General features: G+C 42.2%; 1 protein-coding gene across 1 annotated transcript in view; it reads left to right on the forward strand.

Annotated features, from left to right (window-relative positions):
• col4a1 (collagen, type IV, alpha 1) overlaps nt 1-16866 on the forward strand; it is a 54198-nt gene extending 37332 nt beyond the window's left edge. The window contains exons 19-52 of the mRNA XM_050049535.1: nt 1554-1614; nt 1732-1767; nt 1868-2014; nt 2185-2268; nt 2480-2563; nt 2747-2817; nt 2930-3121; nt 3262-3430; nt 3634-3726; nt 3952-4056; nt 4189-4286; nt 4715-4865; nt 4994-5107; nt 5382-5549; nt 6262-6351; nt 6483-6635; nt 6775-6873; nt 7755-7844; nt 7982-8121; nt 8401-8527; nt 8652-8732; nt 8869-8967; nt 9773-9823; nt 9915-10100; nt 10192-10325; nt 10830-10902; nt 11049-11120; nt 11315-11443; nt 11531-11629; nt 11716-11928; nt 12036-12213; nt 12297-12411; nt 12750-12922; nt 14257-16866. Of these exons, the coding sequence (XP_049905492.1) occupies nt 1554-1614; nt 1732-1767; nt 1868-2014; nt 2185-2268; nt 2480-2563; nt 2747-2817; nt 2930-3121; nt 3262-3430; nt 3634-3726; nt 3952-4056; nt 4189-4286; nt 4715-4865; nt 4994-5107; nt 5382-5549; nt 6262-6351; nt 6483-6635; nt 6775-6873; nt 7755-7844; nt 7982-8121; nt 8401-8527; nt 8652-8732; nt 8869-8967; nt 9773-9823; nt 9915-10100; nt 10192-10325; nt 10830-10902; nt 11049-11120; nt 11315-11443; nt 11531-11629; nt 11716-11928; nt 12036-12213; nt 12297-12411; nt 12750-12922; nt 14257-14338 (3957 nt within the window). The 3' untranslated portion in view covers nt 14339-16866. The remainder of the gene's footprint in view (nt 1-1553; nt 1615-1731; nt 1768-1867; nt 2015-2184; nt 2269-2479; nt 2564-2746; nt 2818-2929; nt 3122-3261; nt 3431-3633; nt 3727-3951; nt 4057-4188; nt 4287-4714; nt 4866-4993; nt 5108-5381; nt 5550-6261; nt 6352-6482; nt 6636-6774; nt 6874-7754; nt 7845-7981; nt 8122-8400; nt 8528-8651; nt 8733-8868; nt 8968-9772; nt 9824-9914; nt 10101-10191; nt 10326-10829; nt 10903-11048; nt 11121-11314; nt 11444-11530; nt 11630-11715; nt 11929-12035; nt 12214-12296; nt 12412-12749; nt 12923-14256) is intronic.
• Nucleotides 16867-23114: the final 6248 nt, after the last annotated feature.

Raw genomic sequence — 23114 nt, forward strand, 5'->3', positions numbered from 1 at the left:
TAATTTTCAGAGGAAGGTAAATCTATACTACTATACAAGCTGTACACTGACTACTTTAAGTTATATCAAAGTGTCATTTCTATAGTGTTGTCCCATGACAAGATATAATGAAATATTTGCAAAAATGGGAGGGGTGTACTCACTTATGTGAGATACTGTATGTATGGTATGAATTTTAGACCAAATATATTTAAGTTTTTAGAACAAAAATAATAAATTGACTCTTTGCTAAGGCCTGCCCCCCTTAGTTACTGTTGTCACGCCTGTTAAGTTTTCGCAGCCAGCATGTCAATGTGGCGTTTTCAATTATATCAGTGAGATATATTCCAAAGGAAATAACAGCAAATTTATGGAATGATAGTTCTGAAATATCAGAGATAAGATGACAGTAAGGACTACAATATAATGTATTATATATTGGAGTATTGTTAGTGAAGATGACACCAAAATCAGGGAAAAGCTCACTGGTCTCAATGCAAGCGTTAGGAACCTCACGTCTTGACAATTCACATCAAGGACATATACAACATAGTGCATTAAAGGAACAATAATGTTCTTGAACTGCATGGTCAGTCAGTATATTTTGAGCTAACGTTTAAATATAACTCATTATAACCTTATAATGTTTTAGCCCGTTGCTAGCTAAACGCGATTATTTCGCTATTCCATTTGTTTCAAGTGCAAACAGCCTCAAATGGTATACAACTACTTAATTTAATGTTAAAATAAATGTAACATAAATAATAGTCACCGTCTTTCTTTGCTAATGTGCTAAGGGGAATGTAGGACGTAGAATTAAAGGAGCTTGACCCATATGAGGGACTTAAGGTGCTCTCACACCTGTCCGGTTTGGTTTGGTGCAATCAAACTCAAGTTTGTTTGCCCCTGAAGTGCAGTTCTTTTGGGCAGGTGTGAACACAACAATCGCACTCTGGTGTGCACCAAGACAACTGGACCAAGGTGGTCTCGTTCCGGTTACAAACAAGCTCTGGTGCGGTTCGTTTGTGGTGAGAACGTGTTCCGACCTCGATCCGAACCAACTGCAGTCACATGACACATTGTTTGGGTTAAACATGAGCATGTTACAGTCCTGGAGGATTATTAATGTGCACCTCCTCCTGTACTGCCTTAATATGCACATTCAGCACATCCAATGCATCAAAACATTGTTTTCTAGTTGGAGCCGCGCCTCGTTTTGAAACTGTATGGTTTGACTAAAATAAACAAAACTTTGATTTTTACCATTTTGTCAGTCTGTCTCTTGCAGGACCCAATACTTTATGAAAGTTGGATTAGAGATACTGGCAAAATCTATTATAGTTTGTGAGGTGCAGAGGGGTTTAATCCTACCCAAGTGTAATTGTTATCTTCACAGTTTTGCTTTAAATACAAATGCTTCGCTTCAGTACTGCAGGAGTAGTCAACATTAGAGGGAGAAAAGACAGGTAACACTCTCAGCAGTTAAGTAATTTGAGTTTAGGTAGATCAGTGTGTAAAACCTAATTTTAAAAAATGGACATGCGTCTTTTGTATTTGTAATTATATAATTTTAGGGTAGTGGCGCTCCTGGTCCTCCTGGTCCTCCTGGTTTCCCTGGATTACAAGGAGACAAAGGTAAAGTGAAGCAATAGAATACCACCAAATGTTCATTTATGGACACATGCACACACATAAACAGCAGTTCCCATTATGTATTTTTTCTTACCTTTTTGATGTCTTCTTAATCCACAGGTTTCCCTGGTCCCCAAGGAGAGGCAGGTCCACCAGGTAAATTAACCCAGCACAGTGTAACAGGCATTAAGGCAGCCAGTCAGACACATGCTAACCTGAATAACTCACTAACTGACTTTCTTGTCTTGTACGTCAGGCCGGCACATTGAAGGGCCTCGTGGAGAGAAGGGTGAGAAGGGAGACATAGGTGAGAGAGGAGAGAGGGGAATAGAAGGAGAGTCTCTCGTTGGACCTCCAGGACAACCTGGAGACCCTGGACCACCTGGACCACCTGGACAACCGAGTATGCCTTATCTTTGAATATCAATCATTTCAGTAATTGACAACAAGGGACAGGTACATAAAGTGTGTATCTGTAAATGTTTTAGTAACCTAATGTGTGTTTCTGTGTGTGTGTTTCTGTGTGTGTGTTGGCTGCATGTGTTGTGTGTGCACTATGACGTGGCCGCACAGTTGATCCTAACGAATGTAACATCCAGAAAGGAGCTCCTGGCCCACCTGGACCTCCAGGGTTACAAGGGGAATTGGGACAGAAAGGTAAGAATATTGAAAATGAATGCTGATCAATAGGAGTCATCAGTGAATCTATCTATTAAAACACTATGTTTCTATCTTTAAGGTATTGTGATACCTTTGTGGGCACATGTTTCACATGCACCAATACTGCAGCAAGACTACAAGTTAAGGGCGTTTACATTAATCCCTTTTTTTTTTTTTTTTAAATTGATGTTTCTGTGCCTTCTTTCAGGTGACAGAGGTGATACCTGTGTTCAGTGTGAAGGTAGCGGCCCACCTGGATTACCTGGCCCCGAGGGTCCTAAAGGAGAACGAGGTGAGTAAACAGTGGTCATATTTAAATGAAATAGTAGTGTCTGTCCACACGAGCAGTGGGACTAAAAGCTAAATATATAAGTATTTCTTTGGCCTCTGGAGTACTTCTGGCCACAGTTGTTGCTTTTGTATTGACACTTACTGCTGAATGAGCTATGTACCATTGTCCGTTTTCACCCGGCAGGACCTCCCGGGCTAGTAGGAGCTAAGGGAGAAAAGGGTGGAACTGGCCTTCCTGGACAACCTGGAAGACCTGTGAGTAGAATAATATGTAATGAAACAGTTGGGACAAGATCAGAGCTGAATGTTCTCACAGTTTCATTGAGGAAATGGAGCAACAATACATTTTATTCGTATCTGTGTGCAGGGTTCTCAAGGTGTTCCTGGGTTGATTGGAGCTCCTGGTGCTATTGGTGAACCAGGCGACATTTTTGCAGTTCCTGGTCTGAAGGGGGATAAAGGTCTGCCTGGTCTCTCTGGTTCACCAGGGCAGCCAGGGCAGGATGGACTGCCAGGGAGAGATGGCATCCCTGGAGTACCTGGCCATAAAGGAGAACCAGTAAGTGTGTGTGGTTTGTTTGATGAGGATCAGGATATCAGGACCGCATGAGCTCCACTAGTTTTTAATTTAGTTTAGGATTTTTTTGTCAATCTTAAATCAAAGTAGATTTGACATCCCCTTTCTCTGAATGCTTTCAGGCCAAAGAGGGCATCAAGGGTGAGCGTGGGCCATCTGGAGATCCTGGTCCTCTTGGGCCACCAGGAGAGAGGGGTCCACCTGGCCTGCCAGGCTTCGGTCGACCAGGAGAAAGTGGAGAAAAGGGCAGCCAGGGGAGACCAGGCATCCCTGGAACTCCTGGACCACCTGGTAGGCATGACATGTGCAAAGACTGAGACCCACAGACACTGTAAAGAGATGCACTCATACAGTCAAAGAGAAGTGTAATTAAACTGAGGCTCAGCAACACATCTGAAACTCAGCAAACAGACACTGATACTGCACACACACACACACACACACACACACACACACAACTGTACATTAATTCATTGTCACATTGCAACCAACAGGTACAAAAGGTGAGCCAGGTAAAGGTGTGATGACTCCTGGACCTCAGGGAATACCTGGGCCACGTGGAGAAAACGGCTTGCCTGGAATTCAAGGTGAGCAACACAAGTATTGATTTGAAATTTGTCTCTTTAAGATCAATAAATGAACTTAATTGCATCTTTGGTCAATAAAATAACGTTGAAATTGAGGTAGAGCAGGGTATTAGCATGTCATGACCAAAAATAACACAACAAACATCTTGTGAAGATTTACATCTACTGTATGTGAAGATTGTTAGCCATTGGTCCTGTTAACCTTGCAACATGTTTTGGCTGCAGGTGACAGAGGCCCACAAGGAGGTCCAGGGTTGCCAGGTTTCCCTGGACAAAAGGGTGAACACGGACTTCCTGGAATTGGACTCCCAGGTCCAACTGGTCCTAAAGGTAAGTTAATCCATCCCTCCTTTCCATGAATGCATCACAGACATTTGATGGATACTTAACTCAAACTAATACAGTGCATGTGCATGAACAGAACAAAACTCAGGGGAAATGTTTGTTTGTCCTTGTGTCTAGGACTCAGTGGAATTCCAGGAGCTCCTGGATTACCAGGAGAGCCAGGAAGACCTGGACAGGATGGCTTCACTGGACAACCTGGTGTACCTGGACAAAAAGTGTGTATTGTTCTCCATATGTATTTAAATAAATAATTTTACATATAGATAGATAGGTAGGTGTATGCTGCCACACACTGAAGAAGTGATTCAACAAGCGACCTGGAGCACCCTGGTTTTGATGGTGGAACACGTTCTGTACATCTTTATAAAGTTTTGGTGTGGAGGATGTTTCTTTTTTTGGATGCTGTATTCAAATATGTATTGAGGGGGACTTGGTTTCGGGCACATTAGAGAACATTAGACAAGTACTTTAGAGTGCATTAGTCACACAGCTCTTTTGTTATACAATGGCATTGTAATCCAACAATCAGCACACTGCTAGTGTCTGTTCTGAAAATATTATAACCTGGGAGATTTGAATCTCACATAAAATCAGGATTGCAAGAGTGGAAATGCAAATCTGTGCCTTTTACTATATTGTTCAGGGTGAACCAGGGCGGGGTCTTCCAGGCCCAAAAGGTTTGCAGGGCCTTCCAGGAATTACTGGCTTCCAGGGAGAAAAGGGTACAGTTGGACTACCTGGTGTTCCTGGACGAGATGGCTCAACAGGACCTCCAGGACCTCAGGGAATCAAAGGTACTGCAAGACACCTCACACAACGACTGTGGTGTGAAGCTTGGTTTGATTTAGTTCATGTCACAGAGTTAAAAGGCCCATCATCTGTACCAAGTACAACGTTGTTTTTCTTTGGTCTTCAAAATTAGGTGAAGTGGGACTCCCAGGACCTCCTGGATTGAGTGGCTCACCAGGTCCTCCAGGAAAAGGCTCACCCGGAGCTCCCGGACCACAAGGACCAGCTGGAGAGCCTGGACCATACGGTGAGCACAAACTCAGCATCCAAATACATGGACTTTTAGACATATCACTAGACAAAAAGCACAGGTGTAAATAATAAGATTGATAATGGCTTGCATGGACACTTGAATAAAATAAAGCCATTATAATGTTATTTGTAACATCGGTATTATGTTGACAAGTCAAGAATGTCTGCTGTCAGATTGTGAAGCATACTCTTGATTTTCCCTGACCTGACTGTTAACTGGTGTTGTGGAAGTCACTACAAATGTATTTGTATGTGTGCATGTTTAACAGGTAGGGAAGGCACAAAGGGAGAAAAGGGCTACCCAGGTGCTCCTGGTCTGGACATGCCAGGGCCTAAGGGAGAGAAGGGAACCCCCGGGTTCCCAGGAAACCCAGGTCTTAAAGGACTGCCAGGGCCGGCAGGCCTACCAGGCAGGGACGGACTGATTGGAAACCAAGGTGAGTATGACTGGTGTGTGGGTGTTTTTTGTAATTCTTCTTGCTTCGTTGCACTTGCACAAAAATATAAAGCTAAGCTAACCTATCAACATAATGTAAATTTCTACAGCATCAATTCATACAATACAATACCCTTGTCAAATAAGGTGATTTCAATGGATCTGTTTTGCAATTCTCTTGTTCAGTGATAAGAAATTGTCATTGAAACACACTTCCTATGCATGTTTCACATTAAAAGGCTTCCATGTAAGGTAGGAATTATACCCTTTGCGTTACTGGAAGGCTTTTAATATGACACACCTGTGCAGGAAGTGTTAAGGAGTTGTTGGTAGTAGCTTAGTCCCAAATGAAAGAACAGCGAAGTGGAAATGTGTATTGGAATTAGGTGTGACTTGTGAGTGAGAAGGGTATTTCTATTAAAAAGAGAAAGTCAGAGCAACAGAGTGGTGATTATCATTGCTGTTTGATTATGTGATAGAAATCTACATTATCATGATTTAATCACATAATGCCTGTTTTAAACCATCTTCATCCTTTTTGCAGTTGAGGTCCTTCTGTCTAAGGTTGAATATTCAACCTACCATTCAATTTGAGATGAGGAAGGAACATATTCAATTGAATTAGAATTGGAACTGACTCCTCTTCTATCTGTTAAATCTTTTTTTTCTTTTTTACATTTTCAGTAATCTCACTGTGTGTGTTTGTTTACCAGGTCCTAAAGGTGAAATGGGTGTCATAGGGACACCAGGAGTACCAGGATTTCCTGGACCACCTGGTACACCTGGATCTCCTGGACTGAGAGGTGAGGAGAACCAAATTGTGAAAACTATTTATAGCGCTTTCTCATACTGCCCATAAAGTGTACGTTTTACGAGTTTTTTTTTAGATTGATTAATAACAATAATAATTTCTCTCTCCCACTGTCTCTCTCAGGTGATCCTGGTATTACTGGACCAAGAGGTGAAAATGGAGTGCCTGGACGTAAAGGAGAAAGGGGAGACCAAGGTCTTCAGGGACCTCCTGGGAACATGAGTATAGTTGACATGGAGCACATGAAGGGGGAGAAGGGAGACACAGGAGACAGAGGTATAAAACAATATACTGGCCTTTGGCTCAATAAAATTATATTCCTCGATTTGCTAAAAACAGGTCTATTGGTAACTGTCTATTGGCCCGTAGTTTATGAGATATATTAATGTGGTTTTTAATGCCATTTTCCTATCAGGTATGCCTGGGGTCACTGGAGAGAAGGGCCACCGTGGACTTCCTGGCAACCCTGGAATGCCAGGCAAAGATGGAGAGCCTGGATTACCTGGACAGCCAGGTAACCACGTAACCATTGTATATCAATTACTCACCCCATGTTATGTTAAATTTGTGGAGAAAATGTTGCTTTTCTTGCATGCCTCCATAGTGAACCAAGAATCCAAAAACTAAGAATTAGAGTCATAGTGGTCCACAACAGCAAAACTATATCAAAACACCCACTTACACACTCTCCCACAATCCATGCGGTATAATCCCAGTCTTATTTATCCATTTGTATGCTCAGTACTTCCCAGGCAGAGCTGAGTTATAAGTGAAACTTATCCATGCTTTCCTCAAAGCTAGATTTCAGTGACTAAAACATTGTTTTACATCACTTAACACAGAAGCTACTGATCGACTGCTGCCTTAAAAAGTTAGTTTGTGTTATTGTGTGACTTTGGTGTTTTACAGGGTTCGTTCGGATTCACCAAAGTCACAAAATAACACAGACTAACTAACTAACTGATTGAGGTGTGGTAGACCAGCAGCTCCCTTGTTCAGCGAGGCAAAATGACTCTAATCATTGGTCTCTTTTTGCGTTCAGTTGCCTGTCGCAAAAGGCTTTCTGTTTGGGAAGTACTGAGCGTATTACAGGGTTACTGAGACTTTGATGATATTGCATGAGTTGTCTGAGAGTATGTAAACTGATGTTTTAATATATATATTTGTTGTTGTTAAACACAGAATTTTCTCTGTTTTTCCCGAATGAAACATTAATACAAGGGGAGCAACTGAATTTTTTTAAACCATGTAGATTTCATGTTGTGATTGCCTCTATGTGTCCTGATAATTTAATATATCTCTTAATTTAGTAAATATTCTGCACTGGCTTCATCACCTAGTGAAAATGGAAGGAAAATAAAATATATTTTTTTCAACCTCCCTAATGTGTCTCAGGTGAGAAAGGAGACTCTGGTTTACCTGGAGACCCTGGTCATATGGGACCACCTGGACAGAAAGGCAATGTAGGAGAGATGGGAATACCAGGTAAGATCACGCAAATAAAATGTCAAACAAACAAAATGTGTGTTATGGAAATGCCAACAAGTGAGTGTGTGCAGACATGTATTATGTACATTCTGTTTAATGCAAGTTAAATGCAACTCTTGTCAATATCTTTGCAGGTCCGGTTGGTCCAAAGGGTACTAAAGGAGATATCGGTACACCCGGGCATCCTGGATTCAGAGGCACAGATGGACAGAAAGGAGACAAGGGAGTAGCTGGTGATCCAGGTATTGGGCTCCCAGGATCTCCAGGAGAAAAGGTAATCCACTGACTATACAATGATAATGTTTATAGCATCTGTAGAGACTTCTGCTGTGGCTCTAAACACTTGATTGCTTATTTTGTGTGCACTGAACATTGGTATTTGGAGCACTGGCAAGGCTTGGGTGTCCAGGAAAAATGTAGAGATTGGCACCCAACAGAGATTGAAATGGAAAATGTTTTTTAATGTCAGTTTTACATTCAGTTTCCTTCTCAACAATCATCAGTACCTGTCTGTCTTTACTCAGCATTCTTCTCAACTCCTCTACTCTAACAGGGTCAGCAAGGCCAGCCAGGATTCCCAGGAGTACCAGGAGAGAAGGGTTTTAGGGGTCATGAGGGTATGCCAGGCAAGCCAGGACTGCAAGGAGTCAAGGGAGACAAAGGATCTATTGGCTACTCAGGTCAGATTTCAGGCTGTGTTGTCGCATTCATCCAATATGTCTACAGCACTAGACGTATTAATCATACATGTTGTTATTCCATGAAAGTTTTATTATGGTGTGTGTGTTTGTGTGTGTTGTACAGGTCAGCCAGGTAGACCAGGCGAGAAGGGTATCCCTGGGCTACCGGGATCTACAGGAGAAACTGGCCATGACGGTCGGCCTGGTAAGCAACAGGATTACTTGATCAGCTTGTCACAGCAATCATTTCATTCATTTGTTCAAGGTTTTACACATCATTAAGACAGCCTTGTGAGATCCTTTTTTTTGTTTGTTAAAAGGGTAAACTTGTTCTCTTCCAGGTGAACCTGGCTTGCAAGGACCTCCTGGTGTTCCTGGAGAAAAGGGAGATCCTGGATTGGATGGCATCCCTGGATCCTCAGGGGAGAGAGGAGACCCAGGTTAGTGTAAGAGAACTTAGGAGGAGACTACACGGCAAGAATTTACTTTGTTGATAAGGTGTTACAATACAAACAAGCTTCTCAGCCTGATATATTCTCCACAGTCACCTTGGCTTGGAACCCTTAAATTAACATCCACCCACAGGCTGTGGAAGAAGGTGTCACAGCCTTCGGGTCTGAAAAGTGACGCCAGTGCAAAGTGCCTTAAACTTGCATTCTTTCTAATGGCCAGTAGGGGGCGACTTCACTGGTTGCAAAATGAAGTCCAACTGTATAGAAGACTATGACGAAATGAACCTACTTCTCACTTGATATATTACCTCAGTAAACATTTTCCTAACGAGTTTATGGTTTCAACTGCTAAGTCTTTATGTCTTCTTTAATACAGCATGATGTTCATTTTGTAAATTAAAGGTCCCATTTAGAGTAAAATAAACAATAAAGCAAGGTATGCATTAGATCGTGGCTACCTTGTGACTGACAATTCACTACCACAGCAACCTGTCAGTTAAGGTAGAGATGTAGCAATGTGTATTCTTACCGGCTCCACCCTACCGTCCAAATCCTTCAAAACACAAGATGGTGACGGTCTGTATGCCAAACCTGAGGCTTCACAGTTGTAGTCCACAAACCAATGGTGCCATCACAGTGGCTACATCCACTTCTTTTACACAGTGTATGCCTTCACTCAAACCCTCTCAGTCACTACACACACATTCGAAATGTCAAACACCAGCCATTAGCAAATATCGATCCAAACATTACAAAGACTGTAATGTACTTTTTAAATTGTTCTTCCCCGCAGGTATACCTGGCCGTGGTTTCCCTGGACAACCTGGAGTGCTTGGTGACAAAGGTTAGAACCCCTCCATCACTGATTCATGTAATCCCTCAGTCACTGGAGCCAAACACAGCTTCATCATATGGCCTTCTCTTTCCTTCTCCAGGTGACAAAGGTAGTCCTGGCTTCCCTGGCACTCCAGGTCATCCAGGTGTCTCTGGTATCAAAGGTGACAAGGGACTTCCAGGTGCACAGGGAGTCCAGGGTGAGCCAGGAGAGAGGGGGCTCCCAGGTCTCTCTCTTGAGGGCCCTAAAGGAGAGCAAGGAGAAACAGGACAACCCGGAGAAGGAGGTATGCTGTATACATGACAGGCCAACTTTGTTTCATCTATGAGGACCTGTTGCCTCACACATTAAGTATTCTTCTTCCCTTGATTGAACAGGATCCCCAGGAGGACCAGGACCCTCTGGTGTGCCAGGCAGAGACGGCCAAAAGGGAGAAAAAGGAGACCAGGGTTTTCCTGGTTTCCAGGGAGAGTCGGGACAAAAGGGCGATCCTGGAGTTCCTGGACTTCCTGTATGTCATGGGGCTGTTATTCATGAATTAAAATACCAGTGTGTAGGATTTGGGGGGGATGTACTGTATTGGCAGAGATGGAATATAATATACAAAATAATGTTTTCATTAGTGTAAGGTCACCTGAAACTAAAAATCGTTGTGTTTCATTAGCTTAGAATGAGACGTTCATATCTACATTGGGAGTGGGTCCTCTTCCACCCAGCCTGTCATGTTGCACCAACATGTTTCTACAGTAGCTCAGAGCAGACAAACCAAAGACCGGTTCTACTAGTGACTTTCGTGTTTTTACATTAAAGTCAAGGCCACTGTAGGTTCTTTACATGCTTGGAAAGGGAGGGGTGAGGTTTGAGCAATTCAGCTGGTTGCAGTCTGCAACCTCACCACTAGATGCCGCTAAATCCTACACACTGGCTGTTAAAGCTATTTACTGTACATGTCATACAGTAGTTAATGTTTATGTTTGTGCTGCTTTAATGCTATTTTTGTGTTTGTGCATTACAGGGACAAACTGGCCTTCCAGGTATTGATGGACAGAAGGGAGAGAGGGGATTGCAGGGTGTCCCTGGCTTCCCAGGTGAGTACATACAGTGTGATAATTTATTATTCTGCATGTTTGTGTTTATGTATTAAAGACTTAATGTATTTTTTACAGAAATAAGAGAGGAAAGATGTGTTTTATTCCCACTATTAAGATACACTATTTCTGAATACAAACTCCAGGTACTAGGGGTAATGTTGGGGACATTGGATTCAAAGGAGACGTTGGAGACAGAGGATTCCCTGGAGAAAAGGGTAAAAAAAGGAGGGGAAACCCTTCAGTGTGTTAATATTCCAAAGTATCTCTGTCTCACATACTAGGGTCATGACAATATATAATTCTGTCTGTGCTTCATTTCTCTGGTAATATCATAACTTGACCTCCATAAACTGCTAAAAATCAGAATGAGCAACTGGAAAACATTGTCTAAAGTTAGTGTATATTTCAGGCACTGAAGGCCCCCCTGGTCCCCCCGGCCCCAGCATCGTCATCAAAGGAGACATTGGCTTCCCAGGGATTCAAGGCTTACAGGGACCTCAGGGACCATCTGGGTTCCCCGGGCAGAAAGGACAGCAGGGTGATGTTTTGCCTAAATTTGTGTAATCACTTTATCTGTCCTCCACATCCATTTTTCTTCTTGTTAATTTTTTTGATTGTCTCTCAGGCTTGACAGGTCTTCAAGGGCCAAAAGGTGAAGATGGCCTTCCTGGATATCATGGTCAGCCTGGAGCCAAAGGGGATCCTGGCCTGCCAGGGCCAGTGGGTAAGAGGCTCTCAAGGATGAAAGGTGTTAGTAAGAACTGCTGTGTTGTCGCTGTCATAACTTAAGAATTACTCCATTTTATTTAGGACCCAGGGGACACCCTGGCCCCCCAGGACCTGACGGTGTTCCAGGTCAAGTGGGTCCACCGGGTCCCTCCTCCATGGATCACGGGTTCCTGGTAACCCGTCACAGTCAAAATGTAGAGGTTCCACAGTGTCCTGAGGGAACCTCGCTCATATATGATGGCTACTCCTTGCTCTATGTACAAGGCAATGAACGCTCTCATGGACAGGACTTAGGTGAGAAACCAAGAAAGAAAAAGGAAAAAGAAGTTTAATAAAAGGAAGATGATCAAAGGGTAAGACTAGTGTGATAAATTACATGTCTCTCCACTCTTGTGTTTTAGGTACGGCAGGCAGCTGTCTAAGGAAGTTCAGCCCCATGCCCTTCCTGTTCTGTAACATCAACAATGTGTGCAACTTTGCCTCCCGCAATGACTACTCCTACTGGCTCACCTCCCCTGAGCCCATGCCCATGAGCATGGCACCCATCACTGGTGAAAGCATCAAACCCTTCATCAGCAGGTTTGTCATCATTTCTATCCATACTGTTCTGTTGTAGGTCTATATGATACTCACACACTGTGCTCCTCTCTTGTACATGGCAGGTGTGCTGTGTGTGAAGCCCCAGCCATGGTGATAGCAATTCACAGTCAGACCATCATGATCCCGCCATGCCCTCATGGCTGGGACTCTCTGTGGATTGGCTACTCCTTTGTCATGGTAAGACAAACAGACAACCCACTCAGTTGCTCCTTACACATCAGATACGTCATACACTATACCTAAGTTATGATAATTCAGTAACATTTCCTAGTATTGGGCACACTTAATTACATCATGTTGTATATACAAGCACAGATCATTTCCCCTACAAACCATCCCACTCCAAACCCCACATACCCAGCCCCGTCTCCAAAACCCTCCCACTTACAGTGTCTGTGGAAGACAACCCCCTAAAGTAATCCTTTTTACTTTAACACATGCACAAGTTAACAGTATCCCACTTCAAAGTCTACTTAATTTGGTTTATGAGCTGTTTTTATTGTGTGTTTGTGTAGCACACCAGTGCTGGTGCTGAGGGTTCGGGCCAGGCTCTGGCCTCTCCTGGTTCCTGCCTGGAGGAATTCCGTAGTGCTCCATTCATTGAGTGTCACGGTCGGGGAACCTGCAACTACTACGCCAACTCCTACAGCTTCTGGCTCGCCACCATTGAGGACAACGAGATGTTTACGTAAGAAAGAAACACTCATTCAAATTCACAAAGAATGGATTACAGCTGCTGATAGCACCATGAATTGCGCATCACTTGCCACCGCTATTTGCCCCATCACAGAAGAGATTGTGCAAGCGCAAACATAACCATAAAGTTTTGCAGCTGAGTGCAAGTTGCCGTTTAGTTGGCACTCCTCAAAACATTCCTGTAAATGTGACAGAGAAAAACAGTATTTGGGATTTAATATCCAGACTGTCAGTAGTGTTGTGTTTGAAATGCACACCTTCAGACTGTGGAAGAAGATAGCACAATTTGTGCTTCAATTACCACCAGTTCTCTGAATATGCTAATTGTTTGCATACAAAGTGGCCACTTGTGTGCCAAATGAACGCATATTACCTTTTTAAACACCACCAAAAAACCACAGGAGCACTAGAAGCTTTTTGCTCAACAGCGCAATAAGGGTTGCATTTCACCCCTTGCGGGTGCTTTGACCATCACACGTTTTCTTTTTGTTTTATTCGTGCAGCTTTAGCAGCCACACATAGCTGCAAAAGCAGCATAATCCTTTTGTGAATTTGCCCATCTGATATGTACATTCCCAGAAAATCTAGTTTTTGCTGACCTCTAGTGGTTTACCTTTTCACCTTACTCCAGGACACCATGACATCGCTGTTGGGTGTGGCTACGGGTGCAACAGAGCACACTTTAGCCTTGTTTTCACCAAACACTTTCAGTATGGTACCTTTGGAAACAAAAGTAACGCTTCAGACATAGTGGGTGGGGTTGTTGTCACTCACTGCTCCGTCCAGCACTCACTGTATTTCCTCATCTCCAGTGACACAGATGGAAGTGTGCGTCTCGTTTATTGTCCACAGAACAGAGTTACATGCCGACATTTTCAGAACAAAATAACATAGATGCAGTGAGTCTCTTTTGATGGGATATTTAAAAATAGCCCACAGGAACGATGCTCCACGGTACGATCAGTGGTTACATGAGCCTCAAAACCAGCCACAACTCAGCCCTGAGCAGAGTGACCGTCCTCTATTGACCAATCACCAGACTGCAGTGTTCACAGCTCCACCTTTTAGTACCAGATCTGTGTGCTAGGTACCCCAACAGAGGGGGGACCAAAAATGGGGACGGTACACAACATTTCACCCAACCACACCCTTTAGTGATGCTGTAGATGTTCAAAGCTGAAAAAGGCTTAAAAGGCTTAAAACAGGCTTCTAGCAAAGATAGCTGTGAATTGATTGAATGATTTGATTATCACATTTCTGCCACATTTACATGATGAGCTTGGTAATAAAGGTGGACTTCTGATGTTTTTGTCTACCTCTTTCCAGGAAACCTGTCCCCACAACGCTAAAAGCAGGCAGTCTCCGAACACACATAAGCCGCTGTCAGGTGTGCATGAAGAGGACATAAACCCCCAACACCGGAGTCCTCCCTCCTAACCTGCAAGCAAAACTGCATGCACAGACATCCTCGACTTGGCTTAACTTGCTGTTTTCAAACGATGGTGCTATTTCCCTGCATGTGTGAGAGGAGAGGGACAGAGATGTGGTTTGCAAAACAGCCGGAGATTGAACATTACAAACCAGAACACAGAGACCAAGCGGCCTTTTGCTCCATGCAGAACATGATTACAACATGTCTCTGAAGAACTGCACCCAGTTTACCACTGCACTGAGTACACGCCCCTTAAACTGGTAAACTGGTGCATCAGTGTGTGAGTCAGGTGCTATTCAATCTTACTTATCTGCCTTATTCCATTTTGTTTTTTTTCTTTTCCCTGCCAGTGCCGCACGATCAAAGATATAGCCACATTTTTATTATAGATTTTAACTTGTTTAAACATACTAATGTAAAGGACGGGACTTACCACTGGTTACAGACGCTTGACATTTGCTAAATCACCCTAAAGCTGCAGACATAGATATATAGCAATCACCCTGTTGTAAATATAATGCATTCCTCTCTAACATAGTCCAACATACTCTCCTCAGGTTATTATTGAAATACTTTGTGTGTTATGAAGTCCATTTTTATTTATAAGATTTATGAGAATATGTTGGACTTGAGTGTATCTGAGATTCCATTGATCCAAAAACAGTGTTTCAACATCTGACAATCGATGCCTTATTAACACGCAAAACAGCACTGAAAGAGCATTGGCGTGTGTGTGTGTGTGTGTGTGTGTGTGTGTGTATGAGAGTGTGAGTGTACATATACGAATGGATTTGAGCTGCTTGGAAATGTGTTTGTTTTGTTATGTCTGCATATATACTGTTGCACAACCTTCTTGTTGACATAATCCCAAACAGATGCACAAAAAGAAATAGACCAAAAAAAAAAATCACCTTTCCTTTACCTGTACTCTGTCGAAACATTGTGTTTAACAGATTCCAAAGACATGCACATGTATATATACTTACACATAACATGTACTTGCTATTCTGCTCATGTACTTGACCGTTCCCGTTTGTGAATTACTTTTGTTATCCCTGTTGATTTAATGCAAAATTAAGACTGAAGGGTTGTCATGTCATTGTTGTACATCAGAGTCAACCACAGGCGGATGAGGACGACTGTATTTATAAGCATCTGCGCAAGATGAGATGCTTTAAAAGGTCTTAACATAGGTTTGTGTTTTGTTAATCCCTTAAAGGAGAACACTGCCTAAATTAAGAATTCCAGTATGTTATTTCCATGGCCTTGGAAAGTCCAATCAGTAGGCTTGTTTGAGATGAACTGTGCCTTAACTGGGAAGTGGACGAGATCTGGTGGTCACAAAAAGCTGCAGTCAAGCCTTGGAAGAATACACAGGAAGTCACAGATATATTTACATCCTGTTAGATCCACCTGTGGACTACCTGCAGTTTGCAGACCACTTATTATTAACCACATAGATTGAACCTTCACTGCACAAAATGTGACTAATAGCCTATAATCTAGCGTTAAATATTACAATTACACAGAAAATTAAGATTTTCAACAAAACCTGGTGTTTATGGTTGAAGCTAAGAGCCAATTAGCTCTTTGATCAGGCGACACCTGGGCATTTCCCAACATGCCCCGGGTCTGTGCCGGCCTCATTTTTGTGAGGTTATATAGCTGTCCACATATGGATGATGTCAGAGCAAACTGGGATCAAGTTGGACACAAATTTAAGCAGCATGCATTGTGCGACGATTGCCTGTGATTGATTCTGCGCAGGCTCGGCTCATCTTGAACAAGCCTAGTATTTGTGAACGTGAGCTAAACTCTCTCAAATCCAGGCACCAGAGGAGAAAGACTTGTGATGTTGTCAAGTATAAGGTCTGGAGCTGCTCCATGCACACAGAGAAGTTTTATTCTATTGTAGTGTTCTCAGCTCTGAAACAGAAAATGTACTCATATACTCAGAACATTCCCCTGTGTGCTCTCAATGTCATCTAGAGCATCTTTCCCCAGTCATTGTCTATGGAGCAGCTCCAGAAATTTAGGTTTTAGCTTTATAGTTTTGGGATTTTGGAGAGTTGTTCATATTTGCCAATATTTTTGGACTACCTTAGACCATATGAATAGCATGCATATTTTATTTTTCTTTGTTTGTTTTAAAATGAGTGCAGTTCCCCTTTAATATACCGTATTTCATTATAACGTAAGTGTTGGTCAGAAGAAGGAAGACCTCTTGGATGCCAAACAAAGTCTCTGTGCCCCTCTCAGAAGATGCAAGCTAATTCTACTGTTAAAGTTACAGCAGTTACTCTACACTGACCGTAACCTGTTCTTGTTTGTGTTGTGTGCTTGGTTGTGATGAAATGCTCCATGAAGTATATACAGTATCAGTAGTGTTAACAAACTTGATCACAGTGGGAATAATCTTGACTAATAAACAAACAGAACGGAACATCGACATTTTATATTTTCCAGATCCCATACTGTGTAATTCCTACAATAAAGTGATTTCTAGAATATTCTTTTGAATTTATGATGGTATGTTTCAAATGTTTTCAAGAAGTGTAAATTTCTAATGCAATACTTGGACAACACCACAAGAGGGCAGCACCAGCGCACTTTGTTGGTACAGTAAGTTGCTCATGAGTCATTCTCTCAAAGCTCTCCATTCATGCACATGGGAAAAGCTTCCCTTCAGCCCTTTCTGGCAGAAGCCTTTTCATTTTAACCCAAACCATTAACTCTTCTCTAAATCTAACAAAGGAAGTGCTCTCTTCTCTCAAAAGCTCCATCCATGTGGTTCTCAAGCACTCTGTATTTTTCAAATTTTACTACCACTGGCTATTACTCTAACCAGAGCCAGCAGAAGCTGACCTCAAATTCTTGAACCCTAATTTAAGTGCAGCCTCTGCACCAACACTTCCACAGTGCAGCCGATACCTCAGCACTTCTGCCGGGACTGTGGCCAACAAACCCGTTCAACCCGTGAAAACACAAACAGATCGATACGCTCTGCGAAGAACCAGATAACCCCTCCTTTCATCTCCACTCTCGTCTTTCATCTATTACCGGAATCCTATCCCTTGTTTCCTCTCTTGTCACCAGACAGACAAACACAGTCCTTGACCCCCCCGGCTATCTTCATAAACATGTCTTACAAGGCCTCGACCTCTGACCGGCTGATGCAAGGTCATTCAGGTGGGCGTCACACTGCATGCCCATACAACACCAAAAGGCCAAACAGTCAAATGACAGGTACAACTGAGAGCCGTGGCCTAATGACCACCATCAGGATCATTTGCTGCAGGGCTGGGATGTCTGTAGGTTAGGGCAAAGGCTACACTAACAGACAAATGGCTAGAGACCGTCCCTCTACTGATACAGGATCAGCAGACATCTTTTTTTTTTTTTTTTCAACTTTATTGCCCTTAACAGCAATGAACATACAATTAACATTGCAGAACAAAATCACCATGAGTGTAGGTTTTACCTGACATAGATGTGCATGTGGCTGAAGATTCATCAAACAGCACTAGAGGACACACAGTTACCCATGTGCACACCCTCCATGGACATTATTACATGCATCCATCCATATATAAACACAAATTACATGCTTACATACATATTAAACATATACATACATATGTGTGCATACATATGCTCGAATCCACCGAGAATTAACCTTAAAATAATAACATAATTAAAAAAGATTTCCAACCATATTAATTAATAACTGGTGCCCAACTCCTTTTGAAAATTGGGAGTTTTAGCATTTGTTCTATACCACATTTTTTATTTTCCTCATTTGTAAGCCTCTTTCACAGCTGTATTTAGAGGAATTACTGATGCAAATTTGGATTTAGTTGTCGTCATTTGGTGTTGGAGATTACAGTTTGGTAGTGGGTCATGTCTAATAAATCAACTTAAAGAAATAATGAGATATTAACTTAAAGACTTCATGAGGCATTTTTTCCATTATAGAGCTCTAATACTTTCGGAGCCAGGCAGTAATTATAATATTTATTGGGGGGGACACATGGTATTCAAAGTATTCAAATCTACTTAACATGTCCCTCCAAATATATTGATTAAAAAAATACTTGTATATATATACAGTATATAAAAAAAAGCCAGGCTATGAAAGGCAACCGTGCACCGCCACCTAAAAAAATCATTAGCAAATGTTATCATAGTCATAAATAAGCATAACAAATTATTATTATTACTACTGGCTCGAGTATGACAGTGTACTGCACTTCTGTATGTGGTTTGTGCAAGTGGCGGTGCTGTACCCCACCAGAGGCCATAACTCAACTGTTGTGGGTCGGTACAATTAGTGTCAAACACGATACTGTCTATTTCATTCCTTTAAATGTATTAAAAAGTGGAAACGTGTAATATAAGTGTTATGTATGTAACAGGGTCAGTTATACAGCAATAATATGAATAACAAAGTCAGATATTAAGTATTGTAATCACACAAAATTAGTTTCAGTTGATATTGCCTGACACACTTAGGCCTCCATAGTTAATGTGTGGAAGGTTTGATACTCAGTTTCTGTGCCCCTACGTTCACCTTTGGGTGTACCCCACCTAAAAAGGGGTGTCTCCCGCCTTACCTCTCCCCTTTTGCTGTTGTGCTCCATGGGAGAGGTAAGCAACATTGCTCTTGTAGCAATTTCTGTGTTTTAGCGCTGTTAAGCTAAGATAGCATTTTTCAGCCTAAACTTATTGTATAATATGCTAGCATATTCTTGTGTCACTTAATTTGTGTAGGGTCAGTTGTAAGGAATAAATGGAGATCGCCTCCAAACAAATCCACGGTCTGGGCCTCTTCATATCAACACAACATAGACAACACTAGAGTCCACCAGTGACATGAAGGCTACATCACTGTCGATTGTTATAGTCTTTTGAAGTATTAGTATGTCATAAAAAGGTCGTAAAAAAGGTCATAAAAAGTCACAGTATAGTATGTCACCAAAAGAGTCATTAGAAATGTAAGAGTATGATATGTCATAAAAATGTCATAAAAAATTCAGAGTGTGTGCACTGTTACTGTGTGGCCCTCAATCATTTGCTGGCTTCCTTAAAAACACTCAGTGATGAAAACTTTGAGAACCCCTGATCTAAGACTTTTGTTTCAAAATGCTCTTAAATTGTCAGTTTAGCTGTTAAGCCCCTAAAATGTCTCCTGGGGGAGAATTTTCCCCCTAAAACCACATATAGGTTTGGGTTGTCCCCCCAAAATGTTAAATAGGTGATACGGCCCTGCTTTGGAGTGAAATGCTGCAATTAAACAGAGCAGATAAGGCAGTAAGTCTGGGGATGTAGTTTCTTGGCAGCAAGGATGAAGGAAAATCTACATTTCACATCTACAAACCATTTACAATCAACAAAAACAATGTTAAAGTTAGTTAAATTAGGAAGCTTTCAACTATGGTCAGTTGTGTATTCAGGTAAATATGAAATGTAAGTACTTACAGCTGAGTCATACCCTGAAAACAAATTTAAAAAATCCCATTAAAACTGTACTGTAACCTCAAAGTAATCTTAAGTGTGTAAGTGTGTAACCTGGGTGTAAATCTGCCCATGAAGATGTGATTTAAGAAATAAAGCTCATATATGGCTGACATACACATGCACACATGACATAAATGCCATGTGATTAGGGTCAACACACAGCCTTGCTTAGGGGCTTTGGAGTTCAAAACATTAACCTCTAAGTATTTTAATCCTCTTGGTTGTTTGCTAACAGTGCTAAGTTGAGACCTGACTTAAGAACTACAATCACCTTTGGAGAACTGGGGATTATGCTCGTAAAATTGTAGTGCAATATTCTGGCCGTAATGTTGCTTGTGAAAAGCGCAGAGTCACTGACTGGCAGGAAATTCGTTATATAATAATAAATAGAATTAAATTCTTGATAAGTGTTTTTTATCATAAGAGGTTGCGATGAACAAACAGCATTTCAGTTTAAGGTCTGGCCTTGACCCTTGCCTAAATTTGAAAAGAGTAAATATACATGTCAAACTGAAAATGAGAGCTTTTCTAAGTTCCTGTCAGTGAATACGTCATGTTTTCCAGAATGTGTTTACGGTACAGTGCAGGAATGCGTCAGGAGGTTAGTATGACCCTGACCTTTCTCCTGAGTGGATCAAGCGCAGAGGCCACAACCTCAACCATACCCCCTTGACCTGAGCCGTGCTAAATACAGATTAGCTTGCAACACGGTCGCAACACAAAACCTCACAGGAGCCACGCAAGCCAAACACCCACAAACATACTCACACACAACTGTAAGAAAGGGACTTTGCATACCAGTGCTTTTTGCATCAGTCTGAAATCACACAAACAGCTACAAATAAACAGAGGTGAATACAGTGAGAGCTTTACTGCAACAGCTTGCCTTTCTCTTTCTTACACACAGCGTGACTACGCACTTTCTCTTTGTTACCACTGTGTCCATTCCATATAAAGCAGAATGGGTTGATACCAGCAGCTACAGGCACCAACAACATTGCTGCTGTAGTTAAAGGGGCAACTAAGAGCTGCTAAAAACATGTATAGATTGGCTGAACCCTAAAAATTGGATCTACACAGTTTCAAAAACTTGACTTTGACTTGTCTTTGATAAAGGCCCAGAAAGATATAATATATAAACAACAATCAAACTGGCTTGACATTGGATTTTGTGCCAGAGTTCAATCAGATTGAACCTGGTGCAAAGCGAACAAATTGGTTTAAATTTGTGATCAAAAGCAAATATGCCTCACCCTGTTCAACACTGTGACAAATGGGAAGGGAAATCTAATGTGACCAGACCTTGAGAGGAGTTAAGTGAAAGCAACTATGTGGGTGGAGCATGGGTGGGAAGGGGAGTACTGTGCTCTGATAAAAGGACAGAGAATTGACCTTTCTCTAAGCCCCGCCCCTTTGTGATGGTTCGACAAGCTGTCGCAGTAAACATGGAGCCCACACTGTAACAAACTGCACTCCCTGGAGAAATATTATCATATTTTTGGAAAAATGAAACAGTGATTCCAGAGAGAAGCAGACAGAGGGGTCTACAGTCTGTGTTTGAAGGATTTATCCAGGATGTCAAACTGACTGAGATAGTTAGAAGCTAAAGCCGAACTATAGGCTACAGATCACAGATCACCACCACATCACTGCTGATCACCACAGAAGACAATGAATATAAAGGGAAGCTTTGCTGATACTGAACAGCTGTGTGGCATCGCAGTGTGTGCAGATGAACGGTGTTTGGCTTCACCCTTGCGCTGCTGCCGGCGGTCAGACCTCTGCTGCTGAGCAGGCAGGGATCTCCGGGGGAAGTCAAACAGCGACAACAACAACAACCTCAACTGACCCCTTTCAACCCAAAGGAGCAGCGTAACCTCAACTGACCCCTTTCAACCCAAAGGAGCAGCGTCTCTACTCTGAGCTCACTCTGGATGCCTGAGCTCCTTACCCTATCTCTAAGACTGAGCCCAGCCACCCCATGGAGGAAACTCATTTCGACTGCTTGTATCCACAATCTCATTCTTTCGGTCACTACCCAGAGTTCATGACCATAGGTGAGGGTTGGGACGTAGATGGACCAGTAAATAGAAAGCTTTGCCTTCTGGCTCAGCTCCCTCTTCACCACAGTGGTCTGACACGGCGCCCGTATCACTGCAGACACTGCACCAAACCGCCATCTCATGCTCCATCTTCCATCTCCCTCACTCATGAACAAGACCCCGAGATACTTGAACTCCCTTGCTTGAGGCAGTAACTCTCCTTCAACCCAGAGGGGGCATCCACCGTTTTCCAGCAGAGAACCATGGCCTCTAATTTGGAGGAGCTGACTCTCACCCCGACCGTTTCACACTCAGCTGCAGACCCAGTCCCTGCTGGAGGTCACGGTGTGATGAAGCCAACAGAACCACATCATCTGCAAAGAGCAGAGATGCAGTTCTGAGGTTCCCAAACCGCTTTCCATGGCACTATCCAGGCAGGAAACACAGCAATGTCCAAGTAAAAAACACTCACTTTTTGTGGTACTATCCCCATTGGAAAAACAGTGATGAGTCACTAAATAATACCCACGTTTGGTGTCTAAAAAGCTGCTGGAAATACAACGAGGACTTGCTGAAATACAACTGGTTATGTTGTTTGTTGATCTCAAACAGTGGTCTGCAGCTTGGCAGGCATCTCGCCTAGATGTCACGCCATCCACAATCCCCTCCACCTTCTGCTGTCAATGTTAGCTCATATACTACATCACTTTAGAAACATTGATATGACAGGTATGAAAATGTAACATATTCATGGTTTGCAGAAATGTACAATACCAACATTTTCTTCTGGCAACTGGTCTGTCTCACTTTACCACAGACTGCAAAAGTGAAATAGAGCCAAATTGGCAAACATCTACAATACATATAAAATAACCTTATATTGTTGTGCTGAGGTGTACACATGCCATGTGTCTCTGCAGTTACATTACTTTTTTCTTCACGCCTTTATTTTTGATGTGACCTCACACAAATAATTCAAGATATTAAGATAATGGTTATAAAAGATGCAGCATAATAATGGGAGCTTTAATGGTTCCTGGACATGCTGGGAGTGGGCACACATGCTCGTCTGACACCTTTTTCACTATTTATCGCACCTAATTGTCTGGAAAAAACACAAGGACAATATCAAGGCTTTCAGTTTTTTTTCAAAGGATAATACCAGTGTAATTTGCTATTATCATCCTATAAAC

Source organism: Epinephelus moara, chromosome 7 (genome assembly GCF_006386435.1).
Source record: "Epinephelus moara isolate mb chromosome 7, YSFRI_EMoa_1.0, whole genome shotgun sequence".
Taxonomy (NCBI): Eukaryota; Metazoa; Chordata; class Actinopteri; order Perciformes; family Serranidae; genus Epinephelus; species Epinephelus moara.